The 21,456-nt window shown below is 48.0% G+C and overlaps 1 protein-coding gene across 5 annotated transcripts in view; it reads left to right on the plus strand.

Moving 5' to 3' along the window:
• Positions 1-7,919: 7,919 nt before the first annotated feature.
• Positions 7,920-21,456, plus strand: part of ATP11C (ATPase phospholipid transporting 11C) — a 54,827-nt gene continuing 41,290 nt past the window's right edge. For all 5 annotated transcript variants that reach the window (XM_027742742.2, XM_027742737.2, XM_027742739.2 and 2 more), the window contains exon 1: positions 7,920-8,095. In XM_027742742.2, the coding sequence (XP_027598543.2) occupies positions 8,069-8,095 (27 nt within the window). In that variant the 5' untranslated portion in view covers positions 7,920-8,068. The remainder of the gene's footprint in view (positions 8,096-21,456) is intronic.

Genomic DNA, 21,456 nt, shown 5'->3' on the forward strand with positions numbered 1-21,456 from the left:
ACACAACCCTGCTTCGCATTTCAGCATTTTGATATTATCTAGCAGATCCTTCTTTTCTGGTTCCCAGAGGAGCTGTCTCAGGAGGGTCAGGTTAGGCAAAACCTGGTGCCTGCTCCCACCAGTGTTTTCGTGATGCCTCAGCCTGGGCTGTGGCTGCATTTGTTGTAAACTGGTGTGTGAGTTTTGCATTTCTACAGCCCACTGTCCCTGGTGGTGCTCATTTGGAGACCCACAGCTGCCAGCATGGTCACCAGCAGCTCTCTCCATGGCATATGTCGTCCTGAGCCTGTAGGATGGAGGGATAGAGGGACAGAGGGAGGAGGCTGTGTTTGTCTGAGCTTTGCAAAAGTTGTTGGTGGTTTGTATGGTGCCAGGAGGAGACGAAGAGACATTTCAGTGAGTGCCTCTGTGCATACACTTACACAAGGCATGGCTGGTCTCATCAGCTGACACCAACCTTGCTTTGCACAATCAGATTCTTTCCTGATGCCTGTTATTGCTATCAAAATTTGAATGGGTGAGCAGGGAATTGAAGAGTAACAGAGAGGCTACTGTGCTTCTGAGAAGAGAGCTGGGAAGAGCATTGCTTCATCAGTGCTAAAAACATTGCCAAGTCTTCCAGTGTACAGGACACCATGAAGAATTCCAGGGAGCAGGAAGACCTGGAGGAGAGCCTGGAAGATGGGACCACGTGATGAAGCTGCCAGTCCCTCTGGCTGCACCCATAGCCATGTTGTGCTTTCTTCCACGTCATTACACTTCACGTTCTGCCCACTGGCTGGGCTTAGCCAGCGATTATACTTTATGTTATAACATCTCTTTGCTCCTCTCTACCCCCAGGAGAGGATGGGGAAGGTGATCTTGACTCTGAAATCTCCTCTGAGAACCTTTGATTTGTCCCAAGGACATGGACAGGGCAGGAGATCCCCCATGGCAAGCTGATCTTGAGATGCACAGGTATCTCTCCTGCTATTCGTCCACTGGTGTATTTTACTATTAAAAACTCAGTTGTGTGTTTTTTTCCCCTGTACGAGTGTTTCCAGAGGAGAGTGAACCATTGTGGGTCTCAGCATTGTTTCCAGTTTTCTGATGGAGACATCCTTTTGGAGTCAGCCTTCCTTGCACCTGGAGCGCGGATGCTCCATGCTCGGAGGGGCAAGACAAGGAAGGTGAGCCCGGTCCTGGGGTGCTCCACACATCAGGGAGCCGTGGGGTGGCACAGCCAGCAGCAACCAGGCCCCAGGAGGGAAAAAAAACTCAACAAAGAGACAGAGACTTGTGATTGTGTGAAAAACATGATGGTTCTTTGTCTGCTCCTTCACTAACTCAAATTTACAGAAGAAGGAGCCAGGAAGTAGTTTTGGAGAGCACCTCAGAGACCGGACTTTGAACACTGACTTAAGGCTGTAAAGGTGAGTGAGTACAAGTGGAAGTGATCCAGGCTAATGGGTGTTTTGCAAGGCAAATGGAACCGATCACATCCTGTGGGGTGCCTGCAGGTGGTTCTTGTTCCCCACCAGCTTACCCATAAATCCCATCACCTGTTCGAGGGCATATATATACAGCCAGGGGAAGAGCAGGATTTTCTTAGGAGACAGACTTTGGGGTTTGGAGTGGTTAAAGTCTTTCCTCTCTGCTTTTGGCCAAAGGTAAAGAAATTAATGATAAGTATCTTGCCCCACAGCAGCAGTGGCTGGTGGGGGTGCGTGCAGTCCCTGCTCCTTAGCTTTGTCAACCCTTGGGATAGGGCTGGAGGTATCACAAATACGCTGGTTAGGCAGCGCTAAGGGGTGGGGCTTTTTTCAGGTTACATTGTTGTCTGAAAGCTGGTTACACTGTGTACATACTTAAATAAACATGTATAAGCAAGCTAAGTGGATTTTAAGCCTGGGCATGGGCATTTGGGTTGATAAAAGCATGTGGTGGATGGTTTTTTGAGCTCGAGAAGCTGGTTGCTATGTACACTTTCTCGTGCTTGCAGCACTCACCCTCTGACTCTGACCAGGGTGGGCTAGGAGCCAGGATGTCCTTGTGGAATTTTCCTAGCTGAGATAGGCAAAGCAAGTGTTGAGAAGCACTTTCTCTTTTTCTAAATGAGCACAGTAGGGCACAACTGACTTTCCTGGGAACATTCAAAATATTGAGCTGAGAAAAGCTGGCATGTGATATTGGGCAGCTCTCAACACATTGAATAATGAATAACCATGCATGGGTTTCTTTTGGAGTTTTGTTATCAGTTGTAGATCCTCTGTTGTATTGCACTAAAAGTGAGCGTTGGAGTGTTTGCTGTTATGTGTTCTGCAGAACTGTTAAAAAAATAAGGCTGAATTTAGTGAAAGTAACTCCCTAAGCTGCTCTTTATTGTTATGAGTCTATCAAGACTTTGCAGGGAAAGAGAAGATAATGAGTACTGGAAATTGAGAAAATATGAAAACTTTCCTTTTTTAGGCTAAATTAGCCTTGTTGGAGACATTGCTGCTGGCAAAAGGAGGAAGGATATAACCAAATTTATTTAATGGATATATTTGTCTCAGGACATCAGGAAATGTGCCAGAGTCTGAGGTATGTAAATCTGTCACATTATGTACCAAACATGTTTGCTGGTTTTCCCCCATTTAAAAAAAGCTTACTTTTTAAAAAGGCAAATTGTGTTAACTAAAATTGGTAGTCTTTCACTTTCATAAATTATCATTCTGTAAGTCGCTGCATATTTGAATAGGTTATTTCAGACCATAAGGCGAAAGTGTCTCTTGAGAAAGACTATCAGTGTATTAATTAGAAGGGCTTTTGCTACAGAATATCACTGGATATGGGATCAAGAGCTAATTTATTAACCAGAATTTTTCATTTTAAAGTCATCTGCAGCAATCAGAGCTCAGGCCTTGCATGTAAGAGAACTTTCACCTTATTAAACTACACTTACATTTCTGTGCAGGTGAGTTTAGCAAGACTCTAGCCCAAATTCCTGACCTGGTGGCATAAATCTTGCTTTCTGCCTGAGCTCTCCTCTGATTAGACTTTACACGCATCTTCCATGCATAGTGCAGCTGTAGGAGAGGTTTAGGTGTGATTTTGTAGGGCTTTCATTTGTTGGTTGTTTTTTTTTTTTGGCTAGGCTTGTGTTCATAGGCTGCAGGTACTAGTGCTACAGAGGCCTGCAGCAACCAGCATCTGAGATCTCTGCCCTGTTTCAGCAAAGAAAGCTGCTGGTGGAGCGATAAACTGATCTAAAACGTGCTTGAGGGGTGGAGAGAAGCATGTGCAAGTCCCCTTGTGCGATGGACACTGCAGTGTGGTGCTGCTGCTGAGTTAACTCTGTAGTGCTCAGCGCAGACTATGAACTTGCCTCTTCCTTCCCTTTTCCAGGAAGGTTGGGAAAGCCCAGAAGCACTCCCTGGGATGTCCCTGCTGCAGGTTATGACTTCCCAGAGGAAATCATATGTCTGAAGCAGATGTTTTTGGCATGGGGTGTGAGGCAGAACTTGGGAAACTGGTGCTGAGTGATGTGCTCAGCTAGTGCTGGTCAAGCCCTGCTGATCCAGGGGGGATGGGATGTGCAGGTTCCAAGGGAAGTCGAGAGGCATGGCCTCATGCAGACCCCTCTGCAGACAGTTACTGGCTTCCTTCCCTCACAGGTGTTTTGCAAGTCTGATGCAATCCCTCCATGTAATGCCCTGGATACCCAAGCACTTGCTGGCCACTCCCAGGTGGAACCTGTTTTTTTCCAGGCAGCCAGGCATGAGGGGAGGATGAAATCTGCAGCCTGCCCTGCTGAGGGGCAATGCCCAGAGATGTCAGCAGCTAAAGGCTATACATAGGAATTCAGCAGATACAGAATTTATGTGGCTTTGGCTGCTTTCAGAAAATGTGCTCCTGATCCTGTGGCCCCTGGTCAGCCCTGTGCTGGCAGGGCAGATTTGAAAGTCTCAGGTGTGAAGAGACAGGAATTCTGCCTTGGGATATGTTGGGGGGAAAAAAATTCCATTTCTTATCAAACAACCTATGCCACCAAATCAGTGAAAGATCCACCCCATTCAAGAAAAGGGGAGGAAAAATGTGGTGGTGTCAGCTCCTCCTTGGCATTCCCCCTGAGGGCCCATGTACCTGTGGGCAAGGACAGAGCCCTGCCAGTCTCTTCAGAGTGCTGAGACTGTGGCAGCCTTGAGCAAGAACTCACATTCCCAGATGGAGATGGCCCTGGAACAGTTCTCAGGGGGAAAGAATCACCTCGAGAGTGGGTAGCTGTGGTGTCAGTCAGCAGTGAGTACCTCTTTCTTGATCCTGTTGCTTGGTGTGAGAAGGAGGAGCAGCAAGACAATAAGGAGGTCATGCCCTGACAATAAACTAGCTGCTGGTCTACAAGGTTGGATTAACAAGATCTACCTCAAGCTGTAGCAACACTAAGGATAAACCTGTAGTACTCGTCAGGCAGTGGATGGACCTTGAAGAGATGCAATACATCTCCATTGACTTCATACTCCACCGGATACTACAAAAATCCATTAAACAGTTTGAAGACATGAAAAGCCGATTGCATGTTCTGCCACCAACTGCTCTTCATCCTCCAAGTGGCCACACGATGGCAGAAGAAGCAAAGAACACTGCAAGAATAAGCGTTTAAAAAAAAAACCAAAACAACAAACAAAAAACAACCGAACAAACAACACAGTGAGGGTTAGTGTGTGTCCCAAGGTCAGTGGGCAGGCTGGCTCTCGCCTTCTGCTAAGCCATCTGCCAGGGACTGAGCTTCAAAAGCCTCCATCGCCAGGAACAGTAGAAACAAAGGTTTTCACAGGACATGAAAAGTATCTTGTGAGGGGATTTAATGGACTTTCTGAAGTTGTGAGTAGTTCACAGCAATCCCTTGGGTCACTCTGTTCTCGCCCTGGCTGTAGTCTGCTGAGAGCTTGGCTGATGTACTGAATAACTTGTTTTTGATGTTAATTGAAGTAGTGATGGGTCCCAACCAAGCTGTATTGTGCAAAATTCTCCCAAGGACCTGCCCCTTGTGGTCCCCTTGTCATGGGCAGGGCATGCTGAATGTAGGATGGAGACCCTACCAGCTCTGTGCAAGAGACCCTTCTGGTACTGCTTGTGCCATGTGTTACCCATGCAGCACAGGCTGTTTGTGGCATTAAAAATAGATTTCCCTTGTAAAAGACCTGTGAACTGATACAATTGCTACCAAATCAGCAGTGGAATCACGCAGGCCATTCCAGGGTGTGAAAAAGCCCAGTCAGGGTTGTTCCTCTTTGTGGGGCTGGTTTCTGCTGAGATAGGGGTTTCACTGCCCGAGTCCACTGTGTCAGCAGCAAACAGGGGGAGGGGGGAAATGACAGCTGCCTTGATTTCTCCAGTGAAATCCTGCATGGATGCTCTCTTCTGCTGGTGAGACCAACTCCCCTTCTTACCAGTTAATGCAGGTGAAAGGTGAGGAGCAACTGTACCTGTAGGAATATCCTGAAGAGAAGACTATGGTTCATTTCTGTGGGCCAGGTGAGTCAGGCTGCCTTGGCCTTTGGAAACATCTACATGCCTGGCTCCAAAGGCTGGTGGTTCACTGGGCACTGCTGGTCTGTTCAGCACCTACCAGAGCCCTGCAACAGGAAAAAATGTCTGAAAAGAACAACTCTCTCTTCTAACCAACACAAACAGGCTCAGAAAACATCAGAAAAGTATCCAAGAAGCAGTGCAAAAGCTGCAGGGTGGTGTAGGTCTAAGTTTAGTTCTCTTTTGTTTTGTGGGGGAGGGAAGTCTAGAGCTAAACTGGTTAGGTATTATATTATGATGTTTAACAATTCCCATTCATTATTTTAAAATGTGTTTCAAACTGCCTAGCATTGTTTCCTGGTTTCCTCTGTTGTGGTTAGGCCTTTGTGTGGAAAGATGAGTAACAGCACAGCTGCACAGAGAGTGGAAAGGTTGCACTTGGGATTCAGATGAGCACTGGCTGTGCCCTAGGGAATGCTGCCTTGCCCAGCAGGGATGTGAGAGCCTTTATGATCCATCTACTGCTGCCCTGGGATAAGTGGGGTTAAAAAAATCCCAGTAGGCTCCTGCTTGTCCACCTGACTGCTATTTTGGTGCTGGGGTAGGCTTTCTGTGCGAGCTTAGATATATCACACCATGTAAAACTGTCAGACAGTGGGTGCTTGAGTAGAGGAAATGTGCCTGGTTTTAGCCCTAGTAAAATCAATATGATGCTCTTCTTGCTTTAAAAATCCCAAGTGAAAAAAAATGTGTGTTTCCCAGGTCTCTGGAACCTGACAGTAGCTCTCCAGGCCCAGTCGTGGTGCCACAAGGTGGGGTTTTTTGGTTTCCAGGAGAAGCTGGCTTTAAAAAAGGAGCAGTGCAAACTGCTGAAATGACAGTGGTCCCTGGGGGCTGGGGTCAAGGAGCCTGCCTGCTCCTGGAGGTGCTTGGGGCTGTCAGCAAGAGACAGTACCAAGAAAACTCCCTGTCCTGTGCTGTTGCAGAGGATATTGCTCTAGAAAAGTCTGTTCTATTACCAGGCAATAAGGATGTCAAAAACATAATGAAAACCATGTATGTTTTGTTAGGTTACATCTTGTCTTTCTCAGTTTTGGTGGTTTATGTGGAAACAAATATTCTCATGTTCTGTGGCTGCACAACTAGGGAGAAGGTCCCTGGAGGAAATGTTTCAGATGAGTGTTGCTTCCACTCATGCGCTGTCCCAGCCCAGAGGGAAGAGGATGTGTTTAGCTTGTGTGCTGTGGGAAGGCTGGAGGCACCAGGGAATGCTGGGCAGCTGTGGGCTCAGAGGCTGCAAAAGTGCCCCAGGGAACAGGCTGGACTAGCTGGCAGCTGTCTGAGCCACCCATGGCAGTGAGCTGCCTGGGAAGAGTTTGCAATGGGGAAAAGTGCCCAGAGACCCTAAATACCTTCTGTGGTCAGTCATGATTTGAGGAAGATGCTCTGAGGTATGTTTATGATGGCTGCTTGAGCATCATGACAGTGGCTGGGTTTCTTGTACCAGATGAGGGGAAGACTGTGTTCTTGTACTTCAGAAAGCCAACCATGTCCTGGGCTGCATCACCAGCAGGTTGAGGGAGGGGATTCTGCCCTTTATTCTACTCTCGATACCCACACCTGCAGTGCTGTGTTCAGCTCTGTGACCCCCAACATAAGAAGGATGTGGACCTGTTGGGTCAAGCCCAGAGAAGGCAATGAAGATGCTCTGAGGGCTGGAGCAGTTCTACTATGGAGACAGGCTGAGAGAGAGCTGGGGAAGAGAAGGCTCCGAGGAGACCTTACAACCCCTTCCAGTTCCTAAAGGGGCTACAGGATTGCTAGAGGGGGACTCCTAAAGAGGGTATGTAACAATAGGACTGGAAGAATGACCCCTTGGGAGGTCACAAAAGGGATTAGTCCTCTTCAAACATAAAGAGGGCAGGTTTGCATTAGGTATTAGGAAGAAATTCTGCCCTGTGAGGGTGGTGTGGCACTGGCATAGGTTTCCCAGAGAAAGCGTGGCTGTCCCATCCCTGGAGATGCTCGAGTCCAGGTTGGATGGGGCTTGGAGCAGCCTGGTCTGGTGGAAGGCATCCCTGCCCACGGCAGAGGGGTGGAATTAGATGGCTTTTGAGTACCCTTCCAATCCAAACCGTTCTATGCCTGTGCCACCGTGCAGCGGGGGGAAGCTGCATTAGGGACAAATCGCACCCGTGGGCGGAGGTGGGCAGGAGGGTTTAACAGGGCACGACATGCCGCGGGTAGGAGGTTGCCCCCGGCCGCTGCCGCAGCCCGCCGCCGTCCCTCTGTCCCCCGCTGTCGCTCTGTCCCCGCGGGCCGGCCCGGGGCGCGGTGTCTCCCCCCGGCGGCCGCCGGCGGTACTGCAGCTCCCAGGCTGCTCCGGGGCGGTCCCGCCCCCGGGGCGCGGCGGGACAAAGCGGGGCTGAGCGGCGCGGCCGGGCCGGGCGGCGGGGCCGGGGCCGGGCGGCATGGAGCGGGGCCGGCGGCGGGGCCCGCGGCCGCAATAGGAGCCGAGCCGAGCTGAGCCGGGCCGGGCGATGCGGCGGTGAGCGCGGCGGGGCCGGGCGCCGCCGCGATGCTCCGCCGCAGCCTCAGCCGCCTGGTGAGTGCGGGGCCGGGGTGGCGAGCGGGGGTAAAGTTCATTGTTATTATTTTTCGCCTTGTGTTGGGTTTGTTTTTCCGGGAGGGGTGAGCGGCGCATCCCACTCCCGGCGCGGTCCGCCCGCGCCGCGGGGCCCCGGCCCGCTTCCCTTTCTTCCGTCCGTCTGTCCGTCCCTGCGAGCCCTCCAGAAGTTGCCTTTGCTGCTAGAGCCCAAACCTTGTTTTTTACCCCCCGAAACCCAGCGGAGGGGACTTCCCCGCCCTGGCAGCGCGCACCGCAAACCGCGTGGTTCTTCCCCGGGCGGGATGCAGGGTGTGCTGCCCCCGCCGCTGCTCCACCCGCTTCCTGCCCCCCAAATCCATCCCGAACCCTTCCCGATGCCACATAAGCTACTTGAAGATTTCACAGTGACCTCATTGCTTGGCCTGAATGCTGTAATTACTCATTTTTTCCTCTTCCACAGCAAATGTGGCAAAAGCAGTGTTTTAACATCATTTCAGGCGCCGCTGTTTACTCAGCAGTGTCATTGATTGCGCAGTGCGTAGTTAGGAAAGTTCCTGGAGTTCAAGCAGCAGGCAGCGGTGTGTGGTGTTAGCACAGCTCAAACGCCCTGAGAGGCTCCGGAGCTGGTTCCTGAGGCACCACCCGGTTACCTGCCGGAATAATGGACTCTGTCCGTAATTGCCTATAAGGCCAGAGCCGCTGGGAGATGCACTCTCATATTCACTTTTGGTTTTGAGCGAGCTGCTACGTGTGCCAGATTTTCCAGATTTGCAGGACAAGGGACGCTAAATCTCCTTTTTTAAGTCTGGAGGTAGCTCTGCAGTGCTCATGGGGGGGAAAACTGGTTGATTTTCCCATTTGTAGGTTGTGTTTCTTTTGCAGGCTCTGGGTTAGCCCTGTGGAGAACCAACCACAACCATTGTTTTGCAGCCTCGGGGTCAAATATATCTGATCTGAACTCAGTGCCTTGCTTTTCTGGCTTTGATGACTGAATTTATCTCTGCCCTGTGTTATGTGCTTCCTGCCCCACCCTTGTGGGAGGCTTTTTCTCAGTCCTGTTGGAAGGCCTTTGGGGTTTGAAGCATCTCCACGGAGTTCAGAGAAAAGCTTTTTTAGGTGGCTGCTTCCCCTGAGCAGGTACCCACAGAGGTACCTGACTAGGCTCTGGGTCCAGTACCCTCCTTATGTGTGAGGTGTGACCCCTCTGTTGCCCAGGGGCCCCTCATTGTATGACTCCTGTGCTGCCTGGGGGCCCCCACACAGCCTCTGTGCCACCTCTCACAGTCCCTTGCTGGGGGGAGTGGATGTGCATCGCTGCTGGGATGTGCTGTCCTTTGGGGCAGAGGAAAAACAGTCCTGAACACTGAACCCAGGTATTTCTAAATGCTTTGTGCAGGGCTGAACTGTTGCAGCACCTGTTTGGAAGGTTAGAGGTAATTTTCTGGCTAGAGGAACAGCTCTGCTTGGAGACCAGAATAGGATGGCAGGGCATCTGCAGTGTTGGTGAGGGGTTTTAGACCTGTTTTCCGCCTCTTGGCTTAGTAAGTGGTGTTTCAGTAGCAATGAGATGTTTGTTATCAAGCTGGTGCAAGTGGCCATATCAGCCTTTGGCTGATGGAGCAGCTCCTGCCATGCTGCTGCAGCTCTGCCCTGTCCCCAGCCCTGCAGGGTGCCCTGGGAGGTTTGGATTGGTCCCCTCTCTCCTGCTCCATGGGAGGAGGGGACAACCCCTGGCAATCTCCATGGAGCTGTCCCAAGCTGCTGTCTTGCCCTCGGTCCTGGTTGGGTAGTACTGGGCTTCAAGAGATGCTTGTCTTCATTGCAGAAAATTCACTGCAGTTACTGAAGGCTGCAGATTTTCTGACACTTAGGATCCCATAGGGCTACTCAGACAAATGTTGTAACCTCTTCTCTGTGTGGTCTCTGCCAGAGGCTCATCAATACCAACAGATATTAAAAATCCTGTTTTCAGCTGTATTTCACAGTTTAGGCAGGATGGATGTGCCTTGCCCTATCAACATGATTGTTTGTGGCTCTGTTTCTCCCTCCTATAAACTCTTATCCTGGACTGGGTATGACATGGGGTGGTAAAAAGAGCAAGAAGGGTAGAGTGGTGTGTGTGGATCTTCTTTGCTACCCAGGGGTACAGAGTGGTGCTCTACAGAAACAAATTGGATTCTTAACTTCAGTTTGCACCACTGAAATAATCCCTGCCAAAAGAATAGTGGGGCTGGGATCGCTGCGGGGAGGTGGGATTGAATTGCCGTGGTTAATCCACTTTTAGGAGATACTGTCAACTTGAAATATAACTTTAATTCTTTTTTGGAAACGGATTCTAGCACTGGAGTCTTATTTTTATATTCATGCTGCTTGTACAGCTGTTGCGGGGAGGATGCGGGAGTAGAGTGGGGAAGTGTGTTGGTGGCCCGGGGAGGGTTTGGGTCAGTCTGCTGTGCTGGGCTCCTCACAGGACTGGGGTGAGCTCTGTCCACTTCCACTTCGCTGGGAAGTGCTGGTCCCTGCGCTGTGCATCAAAGACAAGGTGCTTTTTCTCATTTATTACTCTTCCTGGATTCTTCCGAAGCGTGCAGACAGCTGTACCTGCAGGCCACAGCTCTGCACCACAGCTCTGCCAGTGCTGCAGGGCTGGTTCGGGTTGTTGTAAGAACTAAATGAGAAATGAGAAAGAGAAGTTACTCGTGTCCTCATTATTTCAGTTTTCCCCTCCATTCGCTTTTATTTAAGGCTGGTCTGGAAGTGAGCCCTGGGAGCTGTCACCCTGCTCACAGTGCAGGAAGGCTGCAGGAGGCAGGGAAAGACCCAAGGTGTTCTCTCTCCTCTTGGGGTACCTGGTGCTGGCTGAGCTCATGGACTGATATTTGCACTCCCTTCTGGATCTCTTGCCTCTGCAGTCAGTGCAGTTCCTTGCTCTGGTATTTTCCTATTCTGTTCAGAACCCAGGATAATTAAGAAAACAACAAACAGTCTGTAATTGGGAGCAAAATTCTTCTGTTTGTGTGTTTGTGCAGTGCCCAACAACAGGACCTTAGTTGTGTTATTCCCTTTTAATTAATACCTTGGGGCCTGATCCTCTTTGCAGCCTGTACCCTGGTAAATCCCTGGTGTTTAGCAAGTGCTGGGCTTGTTGTGAGCTGCAGGTTCTCAAGAATGTTTGCTTGATGTTGTGGAAAGAAGGTGCATCTTAGATGGTCATGCAGTGCTTGTCCCTGGGCTGGACCCACATTGTGACTCTGTGCCTTTGCCTTGTTGTAAGTTGGAGTGGTGTTCCCCTGCTGGTCTTCTGGAATCTGCAGCTGCCAACCACGGGGTTACCCCCAGGTTGTTTATGGGACCCTGTGGGGCAGGTCCTAACTGGTGCCCTGCAGGAAAATATCCCCACTGAGACCTATTCAAATGACAGAAAATGGGAAATGGCCCAAAGTCATTTTTTAGAGGGGAAATGAATTCCCCATTGGTGATGAGAAATAGGTGAGAAGGGACAGGGGTGGGTGGAGAGAGCTCCTGGGGTGCACTGGGCAGTGTGGGAGCTGACCACTGTTGGTTGCTGCTCACCTGGCCCCTGCCCAGCTCGGGGGGATGCTGGAGTATGACTTGTGGGAGATGTCTGAGTCTGAGGTGGAGGATGTGTCTATAGTTTTTGCAGCAAATATGTAATAATGTCTATTTTGGGACATGGAGCACATCTGTGATTTTCTTTCACATTTGTTTTTTTTTTTAAGACAGTGAATCAAACATTAATGTGTGATTGCAGTTCTTACTCTAATAACAAAGAAGACCATAGGCAGGAGTTGGTGGCCTTGAGAATTGTCTTTTTTCCCCTAAATCAAGTCATGGTAACAGCTTGTGAGTAAGGCTTCATGTCAGATACCTTGTACCTGACTGACAACTTCTGCAAGAAGTGTTTTGCTTTCATTAATGTGACAAAAACTTGCAAGCAGCAAAGGTTGGGGTTGGGGTGTTTCTGTGACACCAGGTGGCAGTTCTGCTTGGAGAAATCCCACACTTCAAAAGAGTGTGAATTTTAACGAAGTGACTTGAATTTTTCATGAAAGTTGCTGGAATTTATTTTGTAAGGTGTATTTAACATGATAACAGTGTTTCATGCACTTGGGGCCAGTTCCCCTATAGCAACCACAGGGCAGCCTATGCTTGATGGCAGAGAAGACAAGCTCAAATAGCTGCAAAAGACTTTTTCCCAGGGATACAATCCCTTATTGATGCTCCTCCTCTGGAAAATGGGGACGCAGGAGTTTCTCAACTTCCGTGGAATGTGGAGACACAGGAGTTTCTTCGATTCCTGTAACTGTTTCCTCTTTAATGTCTCCTAACTATAACCTTATTCCCAGAAATAGCTCAACCATTTGGCTAAAAATAAAGAAAAATCAAACAAAAAACTTACCCTGGGATAAAGAGCTGCATGGAAACATTCATGTGTGCAGCTGAAGGTTGGAGAAGTTAGAAAATGCTGTAAGGAGGGACTGGAAAGCACCAGTCAAACATTAATGATAAATGGTGCTGCCAATTAAACCTGTGGTGTGCAGAAACTTTTTTGTGGAGAATAACATGTGTCTGGCCTGTATTTTATTCTTCACTCAATACCATTTTTGTCCCCAGTTGATATTTTGCTGAGAATAATGATGATTGTCTGGGCTGTGCGGGGATGGTTCAGAGCTGAGCTGACTGGAGTTGCAGCTGAAGGCATGGCAATTTAATTTTAACAATAAAAGTTGTAAAACCTAACAGGCTGTCTATTAATAGCAAGCTTTTCAGCCTTGCCTTTAATTTCATCCTGTTGCCTTTAGTTTATGCACTTCCTTTCTGATTAAAACTGCTGTTTTCTGGCTGTAACTGTCTCTCTCTAGTGGAGAGATTTATTTTTTTTTTATGTTAGTTAAAAGCTGGTGGAGAGTATTCGTGGGATCTGTAAGTTCTGACTTACAGACCTTCCCACCCAAATTAGTTGTTGTCTGCCAGTGATCACATTTTTAGCAATGCAGGCTGGGTTCCTGTGAGCATCTTCCTCCCATGGCACTGTGCTTGTGTCTCTTATCCGAGGTGTGCAGTAGAAAAATAGCCTTTGGCTGCTAATTCCTTGAGGTGGGGGACTCTGTGTCCCCTTGGGAGACTTGAACCTGCTATCCTTGCTGAGAAAATGCCAGGGTGGCCAAGTGGGGGAACATCCCTTTGGCCGAGATCTTCCCACTGGAGATGGCAGGGGTAAGGGAACCACCGAGCTGCCCAGCCTGGCTGGGGTACCTGGGCAGGGAGAGTTTTCCAAGAACTTGGACTGAGTGTGCTGTTAACCCATTTGCCTTTCCCTGAAAACGTTTGCTCAGGGGATTTTTCAAGGGAGTTTCCTGTATTTAGTTGTGTGTAGGAGGTGGGTGCTGAGGCCGGATGGCAGTGGGGAGGTTTTCCTGCTCAGCCAGTCCCTCCAGTGGCCTTCTGCCCAAGAGTGTCCCCCTGCTGAGCCCTGCCAAGGGGAGAGGGCAGCAGCTCTTGCCCTGTGCCAGGACAGGCTATCCCGAGGTGATCTTAGAAAATGCTTTACTTCTGCATTTAGACTGAAATCTCCTTCTCACTGCTCATCTCAGAAATAATTCCGTGCTTGCCGAGGTCTGGTGTTGGGAAAGACGGGCTGGTTTTTCTCAAGCAGGTTTTGCCAGTGCAATAAACAGGGTGTTGTGGGCTTTTCCTGCCTGTGCCCTCCCAGCCAGTGGACCTGCATCCAGACCTGGGCTTGAAGGTGATGCTGCATGGGAGCCAGGAGATGCTGGCATGCGTCTCCTGCAGCTCTGCCCTGGCAGTTACCTCAACTCTTGCAAGTAGACAATATTTTTTTTCCCCCTACTTTAATTACCAAGCAATATTGAGTTTCAGGGTTTGTTTTTTTTTCCAGTGTTTTCTGTTTTTTGCCTGGAGATTTGCAGTTTTCTCCAACTTGTGGGGACCGTGTAGATGCTGGGCTGCAGGCAGGGCTGGTCCCCTGCAGCTTGGTGTGCTGGACTGTGACTGATTTTTTTTTTTCCCAGTTGTGATTAATTGTGTTACTTAGGAGCCTCACACCGCTGGGTTGTTGTTAGCAGTGGGCACAGTATGAAGGACACTGTGAAGTGGGCTGTACTAGACCCTGTCCTGCCTTTAGGGATACTGTACCAGTCAGAAAGTGTGTCCTACTCATTGGAAATGCTCATGTTGCTGATGACTGTAAGCCAGTATTATTATTTTTAAATTATTGTGTCTCTTTCCCGTAGTTTTTCTCTCCTATGACTCCTTGTACTCTCTTCATAGGCTGTCTCCACCACCACCAGGCAGCCCCAACTGCTTTGAGTGTAACCATCATGCTGCACTTTGCTGATTTGCTTTGATTTGTCCAACCTCACACCAATGACTTGTTCACTGTGCTTGCCTTAATTTGTTAACATTTGATTTGGGCAGTTAGTATTTTGGCTTTTTTGCAAACTTGACTCCAAGACTTGTGCATGGAGCTTTTATGTGGATTGCCATCACCCTTCCGTGGCAGGAGGGCGATGCTGGTGCTGCCTCTGCACTGCAGGGGATGGCAGTAAGTGGCAGGCTGGTTTAAAGCTTGGTTTGCTGACTTGTAGCCTGGGGAAACAGTAAAACTGTTTTAAAAGGTCTCCTCCGGCCTCTGCCCTTACCTGATTCTTACCTGGCAGCAGCACGGCTGCTGGGTCAGGAAAAACCTGTTTTGCCCAGAGGCTGCAGTGACTTCAGTGTATATATATATATATATATATATGCATTAAATATACATGCATGCAATATATGCACATCAAATATGCATATGTGCAATATATATAGATGCATTAAGTATGTACATTTATTTTTGCTTATGGGCTCTTTCTTGGGCTTGGCCAAAACCCAGGGAGCTGCAGACCAGTGGCTGGCACAAGGCACCACTTTGGTGGCTGCAAAGTGCATTTGGGTATTGAGCTGCACACAGGGCAGCGGGGTGGGGATAGCAGCTGGAGGCTCACTGATGGGAAGGAAGCAGTCCTAGGTTTTGCTTCTCCTCCCCTCCATGCTTTTTTGTGTTCTCATAGGAGTGCTTGCTGCGATGGGTGCTGATCAGAACCAATACTCTGTAAAATGTTTAGCTCCTTATACAATCCCTTGCACACATGATTCACAGATTGTCCATTCTTGTGGGCACCTGTTGCATCTTGCTGACTCCAGTGATTTTTTTTCCCAAAACCTCACTTACATTTTTTGGGATGGAGTTCCAACTGGAGACCATTTAGTCTAAAAGTGTACTTTCTCTGAACATCCAGCCCTAATTGATAGTGCTTGTAGTTCAGAGACATTTGTCCTGTTCTGCTTAATGAAAGGTTAATGCACTTATTTTTGATCTGGCTGTTTGTAAAGAGCTTTTTGTTTTCCTCCTGCAGCAGAAGGAAGGGTAAGCCCTTGTGAGGCTGTCCTAGCTGGGTATTTTGAGAGCAAGGCTCATAATTTTTTTTCACGACTTGAACACGATTCCTGTTAACCTCCTTTGTGGCCTTGGCTGAGTAATGCTTTGCTGTTGGCTTTTTGCTCTGTTTTCAGCTGAATTTTGCAGGATCTATATGTGAAAGGACCCCAACTTTGCTTTTGTAGGGCAGTATGTGGAGGGCTTGGTAATTTCTTGCGGTGTATTTCTGAAGGGTCTTTAAATCTTACATGTCTTAAAGTGTGCTGTGCGCCTTAACAAGATTTGATAAGACTATCAGAGTGAGAAACAGAGGCATCAGCCACTTGGTAGATGTAATTTGTTTGCAGTACTGTGGCAAACACACTGATTTGCAAAACAGAGGGATCCTATTTTTCTTGTACTGTAAAGGACCTAGAAAAGCTGAGTAAGATGTGCAACAGGCAAGACTAGACAATTTGAAGCGCTTCTTTGGCATTGCAATCCAAGATCTCTTCAGCAGTAATACAAATTAAATACTACTTGACTGCAGCGACACTGTGCTCTGTCACTGGAGTCTCAATTGGCTTAAGAGGGGAAAATAAAAAAAAACCCAAACTCACTGCCGGGAAATTAAATGCAGGGGAAAAAATCCACTTTGTGAGCAGCCTTGCCATCTTTTATTATAATTTCTGTGTAATTCCTCCCCAGCATTTGCACTAAGCCAAGCAGCTGCTGTCTGTAGGGACTCAGACTGCACTGGGGGAGCTGCAAAGCCAAGCATAAAATGGAGTTAATATATTTTTTTGTTTACTTTGGGTGGTGTTTTGCATGCCACTTTTGTTCACTCTGAGTTGTGGGAGGTTTTTGTTCTTTTTGTTTTTTCTTCCTTCCTTACAGCTCACCTTTTCTTATATTGTTTGCTCAGGGAGGATGCACAGTAAAATTAGCTGAGATGCCCAGAGGACTGTTGTCCTTGTGTCAGCCAAACTAATATTGTGGAGTACATAATTTCCATGGGGTGGTTTCTTTCAGTGCAGTTGAATGGATGGAAGTGGGACTTCCCACTCGACAAGTCCCATTCCGGTAAGCACGGAGTGGGAAGCAGTGACACAAGACAGAGGAAACCTTGGGTGAAGGAGCTTGTCTTGATAACTGTGAGAGTAGGAACGTGCTTGTCCCAGTGCTTGGCTAGGGATAGCCTGATAGGATGGGATGGAGATGTCTGAGGCATTTCCTGGCGTGCTGTCTTGTTCTCCGGTACAGGATGGGCTCGCTTCTGCAGCTGATGGTGCTGCAATTGGCTACACTGAAACCCCTTGAGCTCCAAGGCCAACATGCTAGGGCTAACTCAAACCTCAGCTCCACGTCCCTGTGGATAAGCAGATTTCCCTCCTGCTGCCAATCCAGGCTGCTGTGCTGCTGGCATTGCTTGGGCAGTCTGTGCTCCGCAGGAGCTGCTCTGCAGCTGCCTTACCCAGCCCAACAGGAACATGAGCCAAAGGATTTCCTGAAGATAAACAGTTCTAGGCAACATGTTGAGGATTTCTCTCCTGACTGGGTGGATTGCAATGATCCTGTATCCTGGTACAATTGTGCCTGCAGCCCCAAGAATGAATCTATTGGTCACTGTAGTATCTGGAGATGAAAATATTTCCAGTGGGGTCTGGAGCATATGGAGCTGGTTTTGGCTGTGGAGCAAGGGGTGAAGGTGGTGATTTATCCCTTTTATCTCCTGCTGCTTCTGTGGAAACATTTCTCTGTAGTACAGCAAGGGGAGGATTAGGAAACCATGGCTTTTACATTTTTGGAGTTGAAAAACTTAATCTGAATCAGTGTAAGTGAGGAGCATGGTATGGGGGGCTGGGACCTTGGACCTTGGGTACCCATTGCAGGGACTGAGAGCACCCCATGGTGCTGGTGCAGAACTTGGTGGGCCCCTGCAGCCTGGACCTGCCCTCTCATCCCTGCTGGTGGCTGTTGTGTGGGAGATAGGACAACCTCCCTGGGGCAAAGCTTGATCTGAGGGGATGTGGCTGGGCAGGCCTGTGCACCAGCCCATGCTTCTGGGATGCTGTGGTGAGGTACAGCCTGGTAGGGGGTGTGCAGCTCTGTCCCCAGAGTGTGGACAGCCAAGCAGGCTTGCTTCCCAGGGGAAAGGGAGGAAACTGCTCTGGGAAATGGGCTCCTCGCCAGTCAGCTGGCAGCCTGGCTTTGAAATGCTGGGAAAACTTAAAAAGGGGCAAAATGTTTGTAGGTGGCAGAGGTCAGAGTAATGTCTGGCCGAGTGGGGATGCATAACATAGCATTTAGGGTTTTTTTTGTTTCCATAACTGAAGAGCTCAGGCTTTCAGAGGACCAGAAAACAACAGGAAAACCAACAAATTATAGCTCTGCAGGGTGATGCAAGCACTGACAATTGCAAACTTGGAGGGTTTTTTCCACTTTGCTCTTATTTTAATTTTTGCCAGGGCAAATCACTGCTCTGGAGAGCTTGCTGCCTTGCTAAAATAGCTGCTGATGAACAGACATATGTGCACAGCTTGAGCTGGGGAAAGGAGGGAGGAAGAGTTTTGAAGACAGGAAGACCTCGTTGTATTTGCTTTGTGACCTCTGCAAAACATTTGGCTCTTATTCAAAGTCCTTTTTTCTATTCTCGAGCCTGAAGTGTTCCTATGAGCCTGAATTTTATATGCTGGCAGCATGCTGGTCGAACTTTTCTTTAGGACTGCCAAAAATAAAGATCTGCTGCCTGTATTTCAAGATGAGCAATGGTTTCATAACCCTGGCTGCCAACAGGGTAGAGCAAAAAGAATGGAGATACTGAAAACTTCCAAAGGTCGGTGCTTATGTTTGAACAGGAGCAACAGATTTTCCACACAACAGCTGCGCTGAAGTAATACTGGCCCAATCAATACTGTCTGGGTTTGACTTTCTACATCATATATGAACCTGACTTTGTGCAAAGTGCTGCTGAACAGAAGCTGTGATTACAGACACTGTGGCATGTTTGATGGGAAGATGCAGTACTGTGTGGTTTGGGGGTAGACTTCTTCCAAAAGGAAAAAAAAAAAAAAAACAAAAAAACAAAACCTGTGCCAAAAAAGGTCTTTTCAGCTGTCACCCCTGTGCACAGTGCTCCTCAAGTCCAGGATGGGCCTGGGCTCTCCTGTAAATTCAGTATCTGTGGAAAAAAACTCTTGTATTTCCTCTCTCCACCCTTATTAAACCTTTCAAGTAGCTCTTTCCCCTGTTCTCCCCACCCTGCCATGTCTCTCTCTGGTTTTATCAGTGGCTTTGTTGGCTAAGTCAGCTTTTCCAGGAAGTGCAGCCCAGTTCGGCTCTGCTGTTCCCCAGCCCATTGTCCTTGATGAAAGTGACCTTCTTACAAGCCCACATGGTCAGGCAGAACAATCTTGGGGCAGAGAGAACATGGGAACAGGCTCTCGTTGGGGCCCCTTGCTTGGATGTACTTGAACTTGCATTAAGGATGGTGTGATCTGGGTCAATGATGTTCTGCTAGAGCACATGAGCTACCACTTTGTCATCCCCAACAGGGACCGAGGGCAAGGTCTGGATGTTGAACCTCATCACATGTTGACGGTGATTTTAAAAAAAGCCAGGTATTGGTCCTTTTCTCATGACTCCTCTTTTGCTGTTGTTTGTTCTGTTGGTCTGGGGGCTCTCATGGTTACCCCTGCTGCCCCCTCACCACGGCTGAACCTGGCTTATCCCAGCAGTCACTCCTTGGTGACTGTGTTTTGTCTCTGGTTGAAATAGCAGCAGAAGCTTCAGCATAGGAGAAGGGATACAGGTTTAAACTTCAACTTTCTGCTTTCCCAAGGTACCAGCCTTCCCTATTTTGCTTAGGGTTGAGCAGCTAAAGTCCTGTCCAGTGAGAGATGAGTTTCAAGCAGCCCACACCTTCAGCCCTTTCTCTTGGACCTATGAGCTCTTGGTGTTTCAAATGCGATGTTGGTTGGTTGTTTCCTTTCCAAGGTCTGTGCACGTTATCGACTCTTTTCTGCAGGTTCAGGGAGAGCAGTGGGGTTGATCCCAGTCGATGGAATTCTCTCTCTAAATCAGGAGATCTGCCTAAATATGTGGTCAACATGGGTAAGCATAGTCCGAACTGCTAAATTATTAAGGGCATTCTCAAAGGTTCGCCTTTACCTGCATAGAAATCACTGAAAACAGGGAGTCTTAGAGAAATCGGCAAGAAAAATTTTCAATTAAAAATGTATCAGTTGGGCAGTGGAGTTGGTGTGCTGAGCGACTGCCCAAGGCTGATGGATGTTTTGGGGGAGGTTATGGTAAATTTATGGAGGCTTTTTAAAATTGTGCATGCGTTTTTCTTTGTTCTTTTGGGGCTAAATGAAACAGGAGCTAGAACAGACTGTTTTGGGAGATGGTGTTATTTTTGTAGGCTTTTTTTTTGTAAATCAGGTCGTCTTCTCTACTATATTTTTGATAAATGGAACAATATAGGAGAAATTAGACTTTAAACTATTCATGAGATTGAAGCCAAGTAATGTGATTTAATCTTTCTTTTGCATATATTTAATATAAGCTGTGATTTCATTCAAATGTTTGAACTTTGTACTTACACCATATAATTATCTCTGGTTTTAGCAGATGACTTTTTTTTAAATGTCTGTGGTTTTTATTAGATATGTTTTCTACGAGTTATTTGTGTTTACTTTGTGGCTTGAAGCTATCTTCAGCAAACATGAAAGCAGTGGTTTTTTTATTAGTTAGTTCTGGTTTAGGTGCTTTCTGAAGCTCTAGTAAATCAAATGCTGGTGGGTTTTTTCCTTCTGCCACTGTGTGTTTTTTTTCTGGAAACAGGATCAGCAGGTAGCACACAACTTGCTTTCCATATGGGGCATATAATTATACACTGTGTTTTACAACTGCCCTAGAAATAGTCCACTCAGAGTGGCTCCTTGTCAGCAGTGGCTGCAGGAGAGGTTCACCTCTCCTGTTGAACTCAGACTAACTCCATTAATTTTTATCTAGGCTTGCTAATTTTTACCCAGGTTTGCAACTTTTATCAAGGGCCATCCAGGTCCTGTACATGATGTTGTAATGGATTCGTAGAAACTGGGGACAGTGGGTGAAGAGGAGCCTCTCTCTGAGGCAGGGGACAGCCGTTGTGCTGGAGCAGGATGTCTCTGTGGGAGAAAGGCACAGGTGGAGAGGGGAAAGAGACACAAAGGGTTGCCAAACTGAGGTGAAGAATTTGGGGAGTGCTGTGGGCTGCAGATGTAATTCCGTTGTCTCTATGTAATGCTCCAAAAGCTTAAAGTCATAGATGATTTTGGGTTATTTATTAGTTGCAAGTTGCATCCATGGGTATTTTTAGACCTGGTCTGATGCCTTCAAATCATATGTGTTCTTATTTCCCCAAAAAAAAGTTTGTAGTGAAATGCCAAACTTCTACTGACCTTCCATGGGCGTCTGGGTGCAGGTAGACGGGCTTTTTAAATTTGGACAGCGTAAGAAAATAGTCATTATCCTTAATGCCTTGTTCTCAGAGCTGCTGCTCCTGGCAGTACATGGGCTTTATAAAAGGTGAGAGTAGGGGAAAGTTGGGTTGCATCAAATTACTTAACAGAAATACGTTCTGTATCTGAATTTCTCCATGATCTGAGGAGGACTGTGCTGCAGCAGCAGCCCTTTGCCCATGCAGCAGAGTGTGCCTGCATCGGTGGTGATGATGTGGTTATTTATTACTGCAGCTGGACTCCTGGTCCTGCCCAGGGGGGAGAAGGAAGATGGAAAGTGAGCTGCCAACTTGAAGGATGTTCCTGGCAGAACAGCCTTGCTAGCCTCATCTTTATCTCTTATGATTTGTGTTTGGCTGTTGTCTTCCAGCTGAGCTCCTTCAGGAGAAATCTGGTTTGAATGCCCTGCTGAAAGATTG

This window comes from Pipra filicauda, unplaced genomic scaffold (genome assembly GCF_003945595.2).
Source record: "Pipra filicauda isolate LSUMZ 115617 unplaced genomic scaffold, ASM394559v2 scaffold268_size1050017_pilon, whole genome shotgun sequence".
Lineage (NCBI taxonomy): Eukaryota > Metazoa > Chordata > Aves > Passeriformes > Pipridae > Pipra > Pipra filicauda.